Consider the following 17462-nt stretch of genomic DNA (forward strand, 5'->3'; position numbering starts at 1 on the left):
TTTTACGCGTTCGACGCGGCGCGAATATCACCAACGAAAAGAAGCATTTATTTCGAAGAGCAAACCGTTCGTTGCGATTCATCTCTGACTCGACACGACAGCACAGCAATTAGAGGAGAAAACACAGAGAAAGAGAGAGAGGGAGAGACGATACAACTATATCCTCGCCTCGGTTCCAGATATTCTAATGTTCTACATGTCCGGCATAACGGTGACACCTGTACAGCAGAGATCGTAACAGGTTAATTCAGATTGAAAAGATCATAGTGTAGGATCTTTATTACACTTAGTTTATTTACAATAAATGGATTAGACAGATGTTGGTTAAACAGGAAACGATGGTTGTTTAACGTGAACTCTTAAATTTGCAACTCTCGTCACTACGGTTCCAACGTTCTCTCTCACGCGGACCACACTCTCTCGACAACGCAATTCGCCCTCTCTGACTTCTCGATTCACACTCTCTGACTTCTCAACTGACACTGACTGTTAATTCGTCTTTGTCCCTTAGCATCCCTTTGTCGTTTGTCTTAGTCCCACCACGCACGTGTTCTGCAACCGCTCGTGGCCAGGGTCACGCAGGCCTTTTCCGCGAAACTATTCGATTGAAGGACCGACGATATATTGTTGTAGTGCCTGTCGACACTTTGGCTTTTTGGCGACATTGTTCATACACTAACTTCAATTATAAGAGCCCTGCTTTAGCGTACATATCTATCTTATCTTTGTGCGCTAAGTTATTATCTATTTATCTCTGCTCAACAGTGTAATCTAAGTGTTGGAAATACATAATTTATAATTCTGTGAATCACAGTGTTATACAAACTAAATCACCCCTATTATCTCAACGGAAATCAGGGGATCGGTCAATTCGTGGCGTCGATTGCTATAATCTCTTAGGTCTCTCGTCCATGATACTACAATAGTATACGTAAAGATTTTGGCTAAGAATAATCATTATAAACGACAAAAAATGCAAGTCTTAGTTTGAGGAATCCAGCAAACAGTTTAAAAGTTATGTAAAGTTGAGCGTTTACGGCGTATCTGACGGCCCGCTTTAACGTTGGCTTTTCCACGTTAGCTTTTCCACGATTCGCCCAATGAGCGCAGAGACCTGGCTAACAAATGCACGTGGATGTGGGTCACTTTGCGGCGGAATTTTGAATTCTGAATATTGGATTAGGTTTGGGTTATGTTTTATTCTCCGGTCATCCTTACGCTAGGTTCACTTCGATATCAGTTCGATAGAAGCAATATCATACTAACCACCAAAATACGCTTAAAATGCTGTTTCACGTGTGCATAATTCTCGAACCACTGGATTCCTAAAGTTAAAACTTGCACATTGAAAACTGTTAAATTGCAATAAAAAGAGGCGATAATTTTATGTCCTACAAACCGAAGTCTAATCAAAATTTTATTGGTTATCGGTAACCATATTCGATGTCAGGATTCTTTTTGGTTACCTGTTACCATTATCGATAATGAGATCTTATGGTCATCGACAACCACTATCGATAACAGAATTAATATACAGGATGGTTGGTAACTTGTGGTACAAGCGGAAAGGGGGCGATTCTACGCGAAAAAAGAAGTCAAAAATATAGATTAAAATTTTTCGTTTGAGGCTTTGTTTTCGAGAAAATCGACTTTGAATTTTCGCTCGGTACGCGTGCGGTACGTTATAACGGATCTCACTGTAGATCGTTGTCTTTATGGAAAAATTAAAAAAAAAATTAAAAAAAACATCTTTATTCTATATTTTCGACTTCTTTTTTCGCGTAGAATCACCCCCTTTCCGCTTGTACCATCAGTTACCAACCACCCTGTATATCGTACAATACTATGATTAAAGATGCTTCTAAATTATCTTATACAATTCAAGCGTTGTTAATTTACTGTTGCCGGCGTATGGTACAAATAAATGGTCAGCTATGCGCATCTGGTTCGGTTGTATGGACAAAACAGAAAAAAAATGCACTGTTTTCCCTGGAATTTAATGACTAGAACGTCTAATATAAAAAGAATAAAATGAGATTGTAATTACAGTGGAGTCTCGGTTAACCGAAGTTTCGTATTGTCTGAGGTGCATTGGACTTTGTCATAAACTCATTTTTTTCGAAATTTTAATACGAAGCGTAGACAAATGTAAATAGTTAAATATCGCGAGACCAGTTAGCAAATGTTCGATCAGTTAAATAATTAACTCAGCCTAAATACACGTACGATATTACATTATCAAAATGTTTTCTATGATTTTATTATACGATTTACCGACACTAATTGACTTTTCCGTATTTTTGGAGCATTCGATTATCTACTGCATTATTTTTTGCCGAATATTCTACTGTACGGACGTTCATCTATTTACGGAAAATTTCAAGGTAGGAAAATTTGCAGAATACGCGTAATGGTCGAAAACATATAAAACAATCTTATAAAATATACAATACATAGACACATGCAGCTTACATTCCTTTAATTACGTGCGGCTAATTACCAATTACGCACAGTTCAAGTGTTCGACGATTTAATCGTCCAGACATATTATACACGTCTGAGTATGAAACTGCTCTATTACCTGTGCAAACTATTTACAAGTACATAACGCCATTGATTAACTAAATTCTGAACAATGGCCCTCCTCAAATATTAAAGTCGCCGCAATTATATTGAACGGTTTCGTTCGATTGATACGAACGAGGTTTAAGGACGTTCAATTCCCTGGAAAGCAGATGCAGCTGCGCCGTTGCCACGAACAATCGGAGCTTGGGAGAGAAAATGGGATGATGGCGAAAACAGCGAAGAATGGAAGAAAAGGGGAGACAGTCGTGGCGAGCGAACGAGTGACGCGCGAAAGGTAAACAAGCGCGCGTGCAAATAAAGTAACAAATCCGAAACGGTGGCGGATATGGGGGTGAAAAGTGGATGAAGCCGGAGGACAGGAGCGTTGAGAGAAAAAAAGCGCGAAGGAGAAGGGAGAAACGAGGGAGAACAACGTTCCTTCCTTTGCTTCCGCTGGAAAATCCGTTTCACAGCTTCGCTAAGATATGCGGTTTTCTAAGAGGGGGAAAAAAGAAGAAGAGGAAGAGAAAGAAGGAGAAGGAGAAGGAAAGTGGCAAGACCCTTCGGTGGAAGGTTCCTGCTTCCCCTAACCGGAACAAGAAAATGCCCCTCTCCTCTCTTTTCCTGCTTTCGCATTTTTCGCGCCTTATTTCGTGCCGTCTTCCTCGATCTTTGTTTTCGTGACAGAGATGGACGTTATTCGACTAATTGCAAGTAAATGCAGCGAATAATTGAAATAAACAGATAAATACAGCAAAATTGCCTTTATTCGAATAACCACTATCAGAATAAAATTTATATATTAATATATTCTATATACTATATTATAATATATGTTGTTATTTCTATACTCAGAGGTAAGAGCAGAATAGTTATTATTTTATTGAATGGATAAATCTATCACACCGTCCTGAGCCAAAAAACACGCGCTTACAAAAGCTGGGGATAAAAACAAAAAAGCCTATCGATTAAATCTATCGATTGTAACTAGGATCATCCTCTAGTTACTATTTCTTATAACTAACGCATCTGCATATGGATGGCGAGCACGAACTCACGTTATCATTTTCAACAATATAAGCATATTATACATAATTATATCATATTATTAGTATAGTTATATATAGTATATTATAGTTATATTATATATACTACATACTATAATATAATATAATATAATATAATATAATATAATATAATATAATATAATATAATATAATATAATATAATATATACTATATAATATACTATATACTATATTATAATATAACTATAATATACCATATATAAGTATACCAATAATGTAATATAGTTATATTATAATATAGTATATAGATTACAACTATGATAATAATATATTTTATTGTATATTATAATATAATTATATACTAATACTAAAATATTCGAAACCAAAGCCCAACATAATATACGAATGTTGTATCATTCGAACACTTTGCTATCCGAACATAATGTTGTTCAGTACATACAATACATATTTAAATAAGTACATATTTTATTAATGTCTATATAAAACGTAAAAATTCTATCATTTTTCCGATTGAACGAGTCCCGGTCGTAATAATTTACAAGAATGTACAAGAGAAAGGAGAAGCAAAAGAGGACGTAAATAAAAAACTTGGAAGTGTAAGTGCAACAGTATTGGCAAAAATACACGATGTTTTGAAAGCCATGATCACAGATATTAAAAACCAACAACGCGATATTGAAAATTATGAAAAGCAGGTAGGTTTTTCAGATGCTGCATACAGTAGAGAAGAACCCCCAAGTATACTGACGTAATGAAATGGCTTCATCGTGATACAAACGACGATAAGGACGATTTTATTCAAATGGAAACAGCAAACGAAAGTGATAATGAAGACGTGCCTTGTCATGACGAAGCATTCGTGGCATTTACAGAAGGGCTTCGATGATTCGAAATACAAAAAGAACGTAACTCTATGCAGTTACTTATGTCGACAAAATTATGTGACTTGGCAGCCAAAAAATGCGGCGTTCATAAATATTTCAAGAATCTGCCAATTAATTTTAATCTGTGTTTGAAGAAATAAAATTTTATAATAGAAAAATGATTGTTCTATTATGGGAAAATTCCATTATCCGAATAATTTTCTTTCTCTATTAATTCGGTTCTAACGTAATTGCAAAGCAATAAGCAATATACGTTATCTAAAATTTTCATATGAAGAGTGTTACGCAAAGAGGGTATACGATAAGAAGGTCGGGACATTGCAAAAGCTGAACTAGAAGGGGTGTGAAAATATCTCGAAGAAAGGAAAGGAAAGGGAAAGTGCCAAGGGTAAAAGCTCTGACAATTTTGTAAGTAAGTCGTAAGAAGGATTTTGTGCCAACGACTCGAAAAGACCAGGAACTTCCTACGTATGATTATACATATACGTACGCAAGCGAAGGGCCAGTTATGTTTGCCGAAAGTGGTATCGAGGTGTTGCCTAAGCTGTATATATACACATAGAAGCTTCTTATAGACAGTATATTTTGATGAAATGATTATTACCAACATTGGAAACCTCCAACACTACATATCTTTCAAGTATAAAATACCAAATGAAAAGTTACTTCGTTTGATAGCTCAATATGAAACGATTGGAAGAAAAGTCACGATTATTTCAAAATATTGGTTTGGTAACTGTCATTTATTTTTTTAGTCATTAGTTTTTGTAGTCATCTTTAAAGTCATTAGGTGGTATTGACAAAATCCCCAATCACTTAGTTGTCAATCCAATAGTACCTAAATAGTCGAAATAAACAATATATTCATTAAATAATTTTCTTCTTAGGTATTTTATTGAAGTAACTGCCATGTTTGCTGGGTATTTTATGCTTCAAGAATGATCAATATTATATTAGAATATCCAAGTTTCATTATCTGAACAATATTACGCGGTAACGAAAAACAAATATACATAGTAGAATTTCGATTATCAGGATACCTACTACTGACGGAATGATTGCTTTCTGTAACATCGAATAACGAAACATTCGATTATCGAAACAGTGTTGCTTAATAAGTAAGGGACAAAATTATGTATTTAATTATGATTATACAATATCTTAATTTATCCTATCCTTTCTGCGTAGGTTATAATTCTTTCTTATACAGGGTGGTTGGTAACTGGTGGTACAGGCGGAAAGGGGGTGATTCTACGCGAAAAAACGATCTACAGTGAGATCCGTTATAACGATTTTAAAATTCAAAGTCGATTTTCTCGAAAACAAAGCCTGAAACGAAAAATTTTTATTCTATATTTTCGACTTCTTTTTTCGCGTAGAATCATCCCCTTTCCGTTTGTACCGCCAGTTATCAACCACCCTGTATATTTCACAGTATTTTAATTGAAAAGATCATTTACTATATATACTTCAAGGAACAACTTTATAGAATTTAATTTAATACATATTTAATATAGAATTTAATTTAAGAGTAATTGAAATACAAATAGTTGTTTTCCTAGAACGTATATGAACTTGTCAGCTCCATTGCAACCGAAACTTTCCATATAGTTCAATGAATATCGAACAATTGGAATTGGCAGCCATCTGGAATGTTGGAGTTTAAGGCGAAATTATCTAACGGTTTGAACAAATCGTCTCGTTAAAATCATAGGTAAAAAAAAAGATTTTACCCCGGATCGTGTCAAATCAATTAATCACTTTTCCTCTTTACACATACAAAATCATATTAGATGAATGAACAAATCTTTTCCAAAATTAACTTAGGAATCGACTTGATAATTAAATCTCAGACTACAAATAGCTGGAAGTATTTAGCTAAAACGTATGAACGATTGAAATTTGGAAAAAATTAATTGTCTTTCCTTGCGATTGCACAAATTCTTTCGCAATAGATCCAGAGAACATTGGAGAACATTGGAATTCTGCCAAGATAGAACGTTAAGACATAGAAGAGAAGCAGAGAGAATCACTCACCAGTGCGTGTGGCCAAAAGACAAATTGCCAGCAACGTCGCGAGCTTCTTGGAAAACCTGCAGGCAAAAGAAACGTGTTGATTATTGATTGAACCTTCAGTCAGTAACAGTGGGCAAATAAAACAGTGACCGTACTATAATTCCAGTTCCAGTCGAAGATTAATTGTTTGATTTCTTCGAAAGTATTTGCAATTGATGGCTAGATTCTGTTCGGGCCTGATAAATTACAGACAAACTTCGTCTACCTCGAAATAGAAAGGTTAAGAACGTAGAAAATTTATCTGATTCAAATAAAGATGCAATACGATTCGAATTTGTACAATCGATAGATACAATCAAATATAAACATAATTTAGAGTGCTATTAAATGTTATTAAATGGTAAAGAAATAAAAGCTTGATAAAAATTTGTTTCATCAGCTAAGGATTGGAACAAATTATGGGTATTTTATATATTTTTCCTATTATATAAATTCTATATTGTGCCTTTTTTTTTTGCTACAGTAGCAGATGAAAGTCCTCGGCCAAGTGGGAAGAAATCAAATTTGAAGTTTCCTTAGTGTAATCTTTAGGCGGTTGGTTAACGTTTAAGGATCGTAAGTTATGAAAGCATTTTTATCTAAATAAATTGACTCTATTATGCGCTATACTATATTATACTATACTATAGTGTATCTATCTCTATACCTCTCTATACATTTCTATACTCTATCAAATATCGAGAACTTATTTTTAATTTGCGCAACAACATCTTCGCACCTGAAATCCTCCGCTACAATTTGCAGAAAAAAAATAACTGTTAGAAATATCGCTCGTTTAGCGTAAGTCTATGGTTGGTCAACGTTTCGAGTTGTAAATTATAAAGGCATTTTATCCGGATGAGTTCACCCTCGGTGTGTATAATGTACTATGCTTTAACAGAAATGATACTGAAATATAAATGAGTACGGGAGCATAATGTCATACTTTACTGTGGAGAATTCTTTACGACACAGCACAACGCAGTAGGTACTCGTCTGCTGCAGGAAAACAAGTCTGAAAATACAGGCAACTGTCGTGGTGCATGCAATGAATAAGGTACATAACTAATCAGCCACACGAGACCATACAGTCATGACAAAAACTGACAGGAAGACTAACAATGAGACGATCCACGCTTTCCCTGTTAGTATCGCTTTTCACCTCGTTTATTCAAGACTTGTAAACTAGTTGTAAGTACCATTCCTAACGCGTGTTGACGAAATGTAATGAATGAGGTTCGCGTGCAAGTTAATGATGTTCCATTTATCTACATCTCGCTATAAAAGAGAACCTCAATTTGGTAAAGCAAAACGCTCCGCGCTGAACCAATTAAATAACATCGGTGTAGATATTCGACAATTAGAATTAACAAGATATTTAGCGCGACTATAATATTTCGTGGATATCATAAAATTATTTAAACAATCAATTAATTACATTAATTTTATTAAGAAACCTTGATGTTCAGTCGGACCGTGTTTAATATTTGCACTTGCTTAAGATCGCTGTTTATGCTGTATACTAATTTCTTACTAAATATATGTTGGCAATAAATATTCTGTGATTTCTATGTACATTTTCTGATCGGTTTTAAACTTGACTAATTGCGGCGGTCGTGTCTTGTTCGTGTCTATTTCGTGGAAACCACAAAATTATTTAAATAAGCAATTAGTCACATTAATTTTATTAAGAAACCTTGATGTTCAGTTGGGCCGTATTTAATATTTGCACTTGCTTAAGATGGCTGTTTATGCTGTATACTAATTTCTTACTAAATATATGTTGGCAATAAATATTCTGTGATTTCTATGTACATTTTCTGATCGGTTTTAAACTTGACTAATCATGGCGGTCGTGTCTATTTCGTAGAAACTACAAAATTATTTAAATAACCAATTAGTTACATTAATTTTATTAATAAATCTTGATGTTCAGTCGGGTCGCATTTAATATTTGCACTTGCTTAAGATGGCTGTTTATGCTGTATACTAATTTCTTACTAAATATATGTTGGCAATAAATATTCTGTGATTTCTATGTACATTTTCTGATCGGTTTTAAACTTGACTAATCATGGCGGTCGTGTCTATTTCGTAGAAACTACAAAATTATTTAAATAACCAATTAGTTACATTAATTTTATTAATAAATCTTGATGTTCAGTCGGGTCGCATTTAATATTTGCACTTGCTTAAGATGGCTGTTTATGCTGTATACTAATTTCTTACTAAATATATGTTGGCAATAAATATTCTGTGATTTCTATGTACATTTTCTGATCGGTTTTAAACTTGACTAATCACGGCGGTCGTGTCTCGTTCGTGTTTATTTCATAGAAACCACAAAGTTATTTAAATAAGCAATTAGTCACATTAATTTTATTAATAAACCTTGATGTTCAGTAGGGTCGCATTTAATATTTGCACTTGCTTAAGATGGCTGTTTATGCTGTATACTAATTTCTTACTAAATATATGTTGGCAATAAATATTCTGTGATTTCTATGTACATTTTCTGATCGGTTTTAAACTTGACTAATTGCGGCGGTCGTGTCTTGTTCGTGTCTATTTCGTGGAAACCACAAAATTATTTAAATAAGCAATTAGTTACATTAATTTTATTAATAAATCTTGATGTTCAGTCGGGTCGCATTTAATATTTGCACTTGCTTAAGATGGCTGTTTATGCTGTATACTAATTTCTTACTAAATATATGTTGGCAATAAATATTCTGTGATTTCTATGTACATTCTCTAATCGGTTTTAAACCTGAATAATTATGACGATCGCGTCTCGTTAGAGTGCTAACCAACATGTTTCGTATAACACATAAACTATGGTAACAGTTGAAATATTTTCGTAATAATTATAAAGATTCTATTTTTTAACAACACGATGTCGAAAAACGTATTTGAAGGATTTTACTGTTCAAAAATAACCTACTTAAAGGATGTTATTGTTGCTTCAAAAAATTTTCCAGAAAGATTTCGTGAAGCTACCCGACAGTTGCCAAAAATCCTTGAAAAATACTCGTAAAACAAGCAGCTGTCTTAGAACATCTCTATGAACTTCCCGTGTGATCTCCGCTACGTCACGCAAACGCTCAAACGAACACAATTACCACGTACGCAAGTATGAAATTCGCGACGTTAATAGCGCATTTCCTTCATCTGTTTTCCTTACCAGTTGATGCTGCAATTAGCAACGTCATCCAATCAATTAGGTCAGGAACCGAGCAGGACTCGCCTACTGCTGCTTACCATTGCATAGTACGCAAGCGAAACAAAATTCATGCACACAATTGGATTCGCATACGAAGCAACCCACGTTTGCCAACATATGCACCTAGCCAACCTTGCGGATAACTACGGATCAATTACGTGACGCTGGATGTCGTGGATGCATCGACCGCGAGTGTACACGAGATCCACAGGGTGTCTACATCGGCACTGTCGCCATTTACCGCAAGGAAACAGTTCACTTCCGGCTGCATTCCGTTACGAGGCGTCGCCACGCTATCAGCGCTGTTCTCTGTCGCGATTTCTCGCGATAATCCCTTCGTCCTCGTACGTGATTCCCGAAGGGAGAAACGTATTCGGTATTCATAAAATGTTTGAACAAGGTTTTATGCACGAAGGACTGCAAATGAGATTCTTTGAATGTTTCAGATCGCATGTACGCCTGGAATGCTTTAATTCTTAATTCTGAAGCAAATGAAATAACAGTAATTAAATTATTCATTCAATTACTTGTTAATTACAACCAAAGCGAATGGATTTGACGAAAGTAGCTGCCAACTTTATTTGATTTATTGTCTATCTTGTCTGTAATTTTGTAATTTTGAATATGTATATGTATATTAATATCCACATGTACATTAGTATGTATATATATGTCGGAGATGAAAGAACACCGGAGCCTTTGGAATTTTGGATAATCCCGCAACATTGTAACCTAGAGTCTACTATAGCTGTGATTGAACAATTGTAGTTATTCAATCCGATTGTAATTGTTCGAGAGTTGTGATAATGAGCTTGGGCTCGAGGCGACAGTCAGTCGCCGAACGTAGCCGCGGTCACGGGATGAACGCTTTGTCTAACAAAGGCATGGAATAATTCTATAGCTCTCCTTAAAAAGGAAATATTTGTAACACTCGACAGTAAACATTCCAACGGTCTCTGTCCCGTAGCTCGCCACACGCAGACCCTATTCTTCGAGTAAGATGATTGCCAGATGTCGATGCGTCTCCGCAGTACATGTTCAGCTAGCCCGAGGGCCCGTTATAAATCTTAAGATTTAGTCAACTAAAGTCCTTCAAACAGACAAACAGTCTTTGTCCCAACTATGGGAAAATAGGGGAGACCTATTTTTCAACGAGCGGCGTCTCCCACTAGCAACTTTCCCTCAAGGGCGGCTAGCATCTTTTTCTAACCACCGATATGGAGATTGACCAATTAGCAGCAACGCCAATTTCCCTTACTTTCTGAACGAAGGCTTTTCTCGACGAATCCGATGATCTCGTGTCCTTAGACACACCCCAATATAGTCTCCTCTGTGGCATCATCGGGACGGGAAAGTCATTCCCGCTCGCGATCTCATCGATGAAAAAGGGTAACCCCTTACGACCAGTGAATATACGTCCGACTTAGATTTTGTGAGTACGTTCATCTATCATCCCGTCGACCGCGGATTCGTTATTGAACCTAGGATCATTGTCATTAGTTTCTCGAGTACCTAACTACCACGGTTACTTGTCCGGTTCTATAATAATCGTATTTGCACTAGTCAATGTCTTCTCTATTGCACAACGACAACGTGTAACCCAAACGAAGATTCGTTTCAAGCCCCTAACCCTAATTCTAATGTAAACCCGACATATATATATATTAATTAATTATTTATTAGTCTAATTATAAAGATATTAGCGTTCTATAACATAATTTGGTAATATGGAAATATCGTCGATAATGATTTGGTATACCTTCGTAATATCTTTATTTCTATAGGCAACGAAAGACTGGCGAATTATTTATTAATACATTTCGCGAAAATGTACGATCAATATTCTTTTCATCTGTATATATGGTGTTCATCGATGGCATAACATGGTCTAAAAAAGTCCAACATCGTTAGTATAACGATGCAACTGACGATAATGCTCGTTATCACGGTGAGACGGACATGGTGATATTGTCGGTGGAAGAGGCGATGTCTGCCATTAAATCGTATGCGAAAAGCTTGTATACACGTGTCAGAGAACCAAATTAGCTGACGTTGAATATAATGGTTACATTGGAGTCGCGGCGGCCAAGAAGCACCGGAACACATTTATCCCGTGATATCGTCGAAAGACACATCAGGCTGATTTACGTTCCAAATGTATAATTATAATTTAACAATACTCGAAGAAGCGAACGCCGACATCGTAATTAATAGCGTACGAAATGTAGTGGAATTATGATTAAGCGGTTAAATTCGTCTTCCTTTAACAGTCAATTGATGTTTGTAAAATGTTTCGTAATTATTCTCCGTGGAAATTAAACACACATCTAGTTAAATAATATTTGACAACGATCTAATTCCAGGATATATAAAAAATAAAATTGAATTCGTAACAAAATTGTACCATTTCGTACCTATGGCGAGTACTTGATGAAATAATTTTGCTGTAATAATTAAATAGACTTTCGTGGTAATCTGAATGTAAAAAGATACATTGAAATTTATAATTTATATTTCTGGCAGCAATTAATTTTCTCTCTATATTTATATGTTCCATATTTATAATTGAATGAAAATACGAAGCTTCTTCTTCAATGTCGCTTCTAGTAAATAATATGATACGCTTAAAATATCGGAATAGCTAATAACTCCATTTAGCTACTATGCAACGACGTTAATAACACAGATGTATCTTCTACTTCAAATCACAAAAATCCGCTGTTACTTTCTTCGTTATTAGTAACGTCACACGCTTTCTTCTTCTCGCTGTAAATTCTTAACGACGACAAAAATTAACTCGTACTATCCAACGGTTGATATTCATGTCCTCGCTCCGAAAGTTCGATGTTAAGTTCACCGATTAATATATCTTTGCCCGTCTAACGTTTAATGTAACCGAGGCCAGCATTAAAAGCGCTAGTTTTCGTTTTCTCATGATTTATGGAGCTTTATTTCGGTGATGGATGGCCTGCGGTCGCTTTGATTCCGGTCTGCGATAATACCAGGCATTGCGAAATGGAAACCACGACACACCGCATCGACGCATTGAGCAGCGTTCACTATCAAAACGCACGTTGAGGTCGATGCATTCCAGTGGCATCAGTCTGCGTATAGCACGCACCGCAGGACGTCAGTGTTATGTATGTATGCGACATACATATATACCTATACCTTATACCTAATGAAATCAGTAAATGTCTGTCTGTCGTTTGCACAACTCGGAACATCCCACGTCTGATAGCATTATCAAAGCAATAATTTTCATGGAAAAAAGGGGAAATCTATGTTCGCGTTACATCGTGTCGTAAAAACAATAGAAATTTATGACTTGCACTACGAAAGGAAGACGAGAGATGTAACTTGTGGCGTACAGATATATTTGTTTGCAAATAAATTTCAGAATCTTGAGAAATTGAAATAACTTTATGATTTAATTAAGTATATAATAATTAGTAATTTAACAGGCTGTAATTGAAGTGAAACAAACTCCAGAAGTTTTTGACGAAAGACAATGAACAATTATTTTCAACTATCATGACCACATAAATTCTTCGAATCTAAGAAATGTGCTACTCTCTGAATTAACCATTGAATCGTCGCTGAATCAATTAAATCTGTTGAATATATAGTACATTTGTATTGTGCGTGCGAGAGTGAGGGAACGTGGAGCGAAAACACACACAAGTACGTATCCTCTGCTTGGTACGTATGTGAGTTGGCATGATGGCCAAGGCCTCCATTGAGACAAAAGAGAGAAGCGCAGTGTGAAATCTCGTACCATAGGCCTGCGGCTAGTAGCCCACGTGGCGAGCAAAGTTATGCGAATATTAGAATAAAGTTCTTTGTAATGTCTCTCCAAATGCTCTGCATACTTTAACAGAATCAACTGAGACGAACGAAAGAAACTATCGATCGATGGCGTTTCAAAAATAAAAATACAAAGTGGAAGATGGAAATACGTCTGATGCTAATGCGAATTACAGAACAGGAAACTTTTATTCCTTCGCATTATAATATCAAAAGATTTATTTAGAAACACTTCACTCAAGAACATTTCGAAACGCGTTTAATGTATTAATATATTCGACGCTTTTAAAACGCCTCCGCTTCAGCCATCGACTTCGTCATTCGACGGTAATCCTTCAATTCCGTTAAATGACCAACCTATAGCCGAACATAAACAACGGCGGATGTGCATCGATGGGACAAACAATGTTTGTCGTCCAATTGCCTGTGAGAATGGTACCACAGCAACTGTAGGATCAGTCCCTTAATGTAACCACGTTTGCTACAACATCAGTTGCAAATAGGGACCAATTCATTAGTTGACAAACTGTGTCATTGTTACATTGATGATACTTTACAAAGGAGAATGGAGAATGTATTTATCGTTTACCGGCTATACACAATGAGGACACACTATAGCCTAGTTAGTGGTATCATTATCGCCTTGACAAAGATACTGTCTTATCTGTCGTTTCAGCAATAATTCCGAGCTATTGATCAACACCATACAGTTCACGAATTCCATAGCTATGTTGCGCATTGTATTGATTATGCAACCTATCGATTGAAGTCTGTTTATTTACTGCTGGATAGTTATGGAAAGCAGAAGTACTTTTGATGTAATTTTTAAAGACATTTCTATGACTCTTTACCTTTATTCGATAAAAATTATTTTATGATATTAATTTTAGAAAAATTGATCGAAAATTAGTTTAAAAGAATTCAAATTGTCCTACGTGCTTAATACGATTGAGTATAATAAAGAATCTACTTCTGACAACAGACACGAATATAATATACATACTTAACACTCTGGAGACCGGCTGCTCTGACAAACATATAGACTGAATTCCCGCGTGTTTTTGGAGCGATTGAAAAAGATTCAAAGCGACCAATATTACATCTAACATACTGATAACGGTTTCGTATTGTTCAAACAATTAGTGTAAAACACTTTCATAAATTTTCGTTTATAGCATTCATTGCTTTTTTTACTGTTTTATTTAACAGTAGTTAAAATTTATATAGGATACCGCATGGAGTATGAAAGACGTGAATTCGCGTCTCTGGCCCCCAGAGTGTTAATACGATTGGATATAATAACAAAAAATATTTCTAGCACTAGACACGAATATAACATACGTGCGGGTATATTAATGCAATTAGGTATAATAAAAAATCTATGTTAGAATATGCATAATTATAATTTTTATTACAATTTACTGTAATTATATATTGATTATATATGACAACATATAAATACAGATACGAGTATAATATACGTAAGGGCATATTATACAATTGGGTATAATAAAAAATCTATGTTAGAATATGCATAATTATAATTTTTATTATAATTTACTGTAACATATAAATACAGATACGAATATAATATACGTAAGGGCATATTAATATTATACAATTGGGTATAATAAAAAATCTATGTTAGAACATGCATAATTATAATTTTTACTACAATTTACTGTAATTATATATTGTATTATATATAACAACATGTAAACACAGATACGAATATAATATGCGTACGGGTATATTAATACAACTGGGTATAATAAAAAAATCTACTTTAGGATATACATAATTATAATTTTTATTATAATTTCCTGTAATTATATATTGTATCATATGTAATAACATATAAATACAGATATGAATGTAATATACATTAGCTGAATGTAAAATTTATTGCAAACCAAATTGATCGAAAGTATAATCCGACATTCTAGGAATCGACGTTTCGAATATGCATAATTTTAATTTTTATTATAATTTACTGTAATTATATATTGTATTATATATGTAAATATATTTACAATATATATATTATATATGTACAATATGTAAATACAGATATGAATGTAGTATACATTAACTGAATGTAAAATTTATCCCAAACCCAGTTGGTACAAAGTATAGTCAAATATTCTAGGAATCGACGTTTCGAATATGCATAATTTTAATTTTTATTATAATTTACTGTAATTATATATTGTATCATTTGTAATAACGTATAAATACAGATATGAACTTAATATACATTAGCTGAATGCAAAATTTATTGCACACCAAATTGATCGAAAGTATAGTCAAACATTCTAGGAATCGACGTTTCGCGAACATCAATTGGTAACATTTGGCCCGTTCAAGTTCCTGATAGCTGAGTCGATCACCAAGAATTTTCGATCAGCAATGCTACTGCAAACTCCAAACTTTAAGCAACCGACGAAAGTTTAATAGTTTAAGATAGAAGCTAAGTAGATCGAGATAGTAAGGTAATTAATGCACGCAGTTGGTTGGATCAGTTTGTAGTCGTTAAGTAACAATGACTAGCGTGAGCGAGACGAGGAAAGTGGATGGCAGAAATATTGAAATAAATCACTGTAAAGTGCAAAATAATGATGAGGAATTAATTGTAGTTGAACAAAAATATACATTGCATCGATAAATAAAGTAAAATTCTACATAAACTGAGATATATGCCAATGTTTCAAGACATGTATCAACTTCAGTCAATTATTCGAAACAGTGCTATAATTTTGTATTACGTATCCTGCGTGCATGATTAGATACATTTCGATTTATTTCTTTTACACGACAAGTTTCGAATTAATACCTCGATAATGTTCTAAAAACATTACAATTCCATCATCAGTGCACCTACTTGGGTTCTTATCTTAATTCTGAGCTAAACTCAATCGTAGAAGTGAGCAGACAAAAATTTTAGCTACATAACCAGCTTGCAAAGTATTTCAATATACTTCGACAAAATTACCGCAACAATGTATGGACCTTAAAATTACATTAAGCAGTAAATCAAACTGGCTATAAATAACACCCGCAATGAATCTTCCTCCCAGTATCTGTAACAACATGTGCTCTTCGGCAACATGCAGGACAGATATTAACAAAGAAAATGCAAAACATATGACAACTCTAATTAACGTCGCCCGCACATATTAAACCCTTTCACTATGCGCAGCAGAGTTTAGCCGTCAGTATCCTGTCGCTGTGCAGGACACTTGTGCTGCTGGTCTATATTTCACCGTAAACAGAGTATAACAATATGCAAATTGAACACAAAAGTCTGCAAGTGTGAAGCTTTCCAGCGCAAGATTTCGACAGACGATTAAGAACATTTTTAGCTCTACTAATTCGCATTTAAAATTTAAGATAAAATCAAATGCTAACTACCGACACACAGTTAACAAATACCATAAAGAAATAAACATTCAGGATAGATTTTTGAAGACGAGTGGCCTGCAGTTAGAAGTTTTTGTGGAAGTTTCACTTCGCCAATTATTTGCCGAATTTGTCTAACGGTCACTCAAATAAAATATCGAGTTTCACTAAGAAATATGAGAAATAATAATAATAATAGTCATAATATAAAATAAAATAATAATACAATACAAACGATGAAATAAAAATAATAATGAGAGAATACACCAAAGAATTCATTACGTAACAAGCAAATTGAGAAAAGATAGTAGAAAGCGAGAAGAGATAATTTCATTTCTTCGCGAAAGAAAGCAAACGAAAATGTTCGCACAGACCTAACAGATAGTCCAAGTTTGTCAAAATAAATTTTAGCGATAGGGTTAAACTTGCAACAATGTCTGCGGCATAATAACGAGAAGCACAAAAGCTTTGAGCAAAGTTT

At 34.6% G+C, this 17462-nt stretch overlaps 1 protein-coding gene across 2 annotated transcripts in view; it reads right to left on the reverse strand.

The window, feature by feature from the left end:
* The window catches only part of Cad87A (cadherin 87A), a 533729-nt gene that overhangs the window by 251250 nt on the left and 265017 nt on the right, over nt 1–17462 (reverse strand). For both annotated transcript variants that reach the window (XM_033340032.2, XM_076618386.1), the window contains one exon: nt 6535–6590. In XM_033340032.2, coding sequence (XP_033195923.2) covers nt 6535–6590 — 56 coding nt within the window. The remainder of the gene's footprint in view (nt 1–6534; nt 6591–17462) is intronic.

Source organism: Bombus vancouverensis, chromosome 5, assembly GCF_051014615.1.
Source record: "Bombus vancouverensis nearcticus chromosome 5, iyBomVanc1_principal, whole genome shotgun sequence".
Classification (NCBI taxonomy): Eukaryota; Metazoa; Arthropoda; class Insecta; order Hymenoptera; family Apidae; genus Bombus; species Bombus vancouverensis.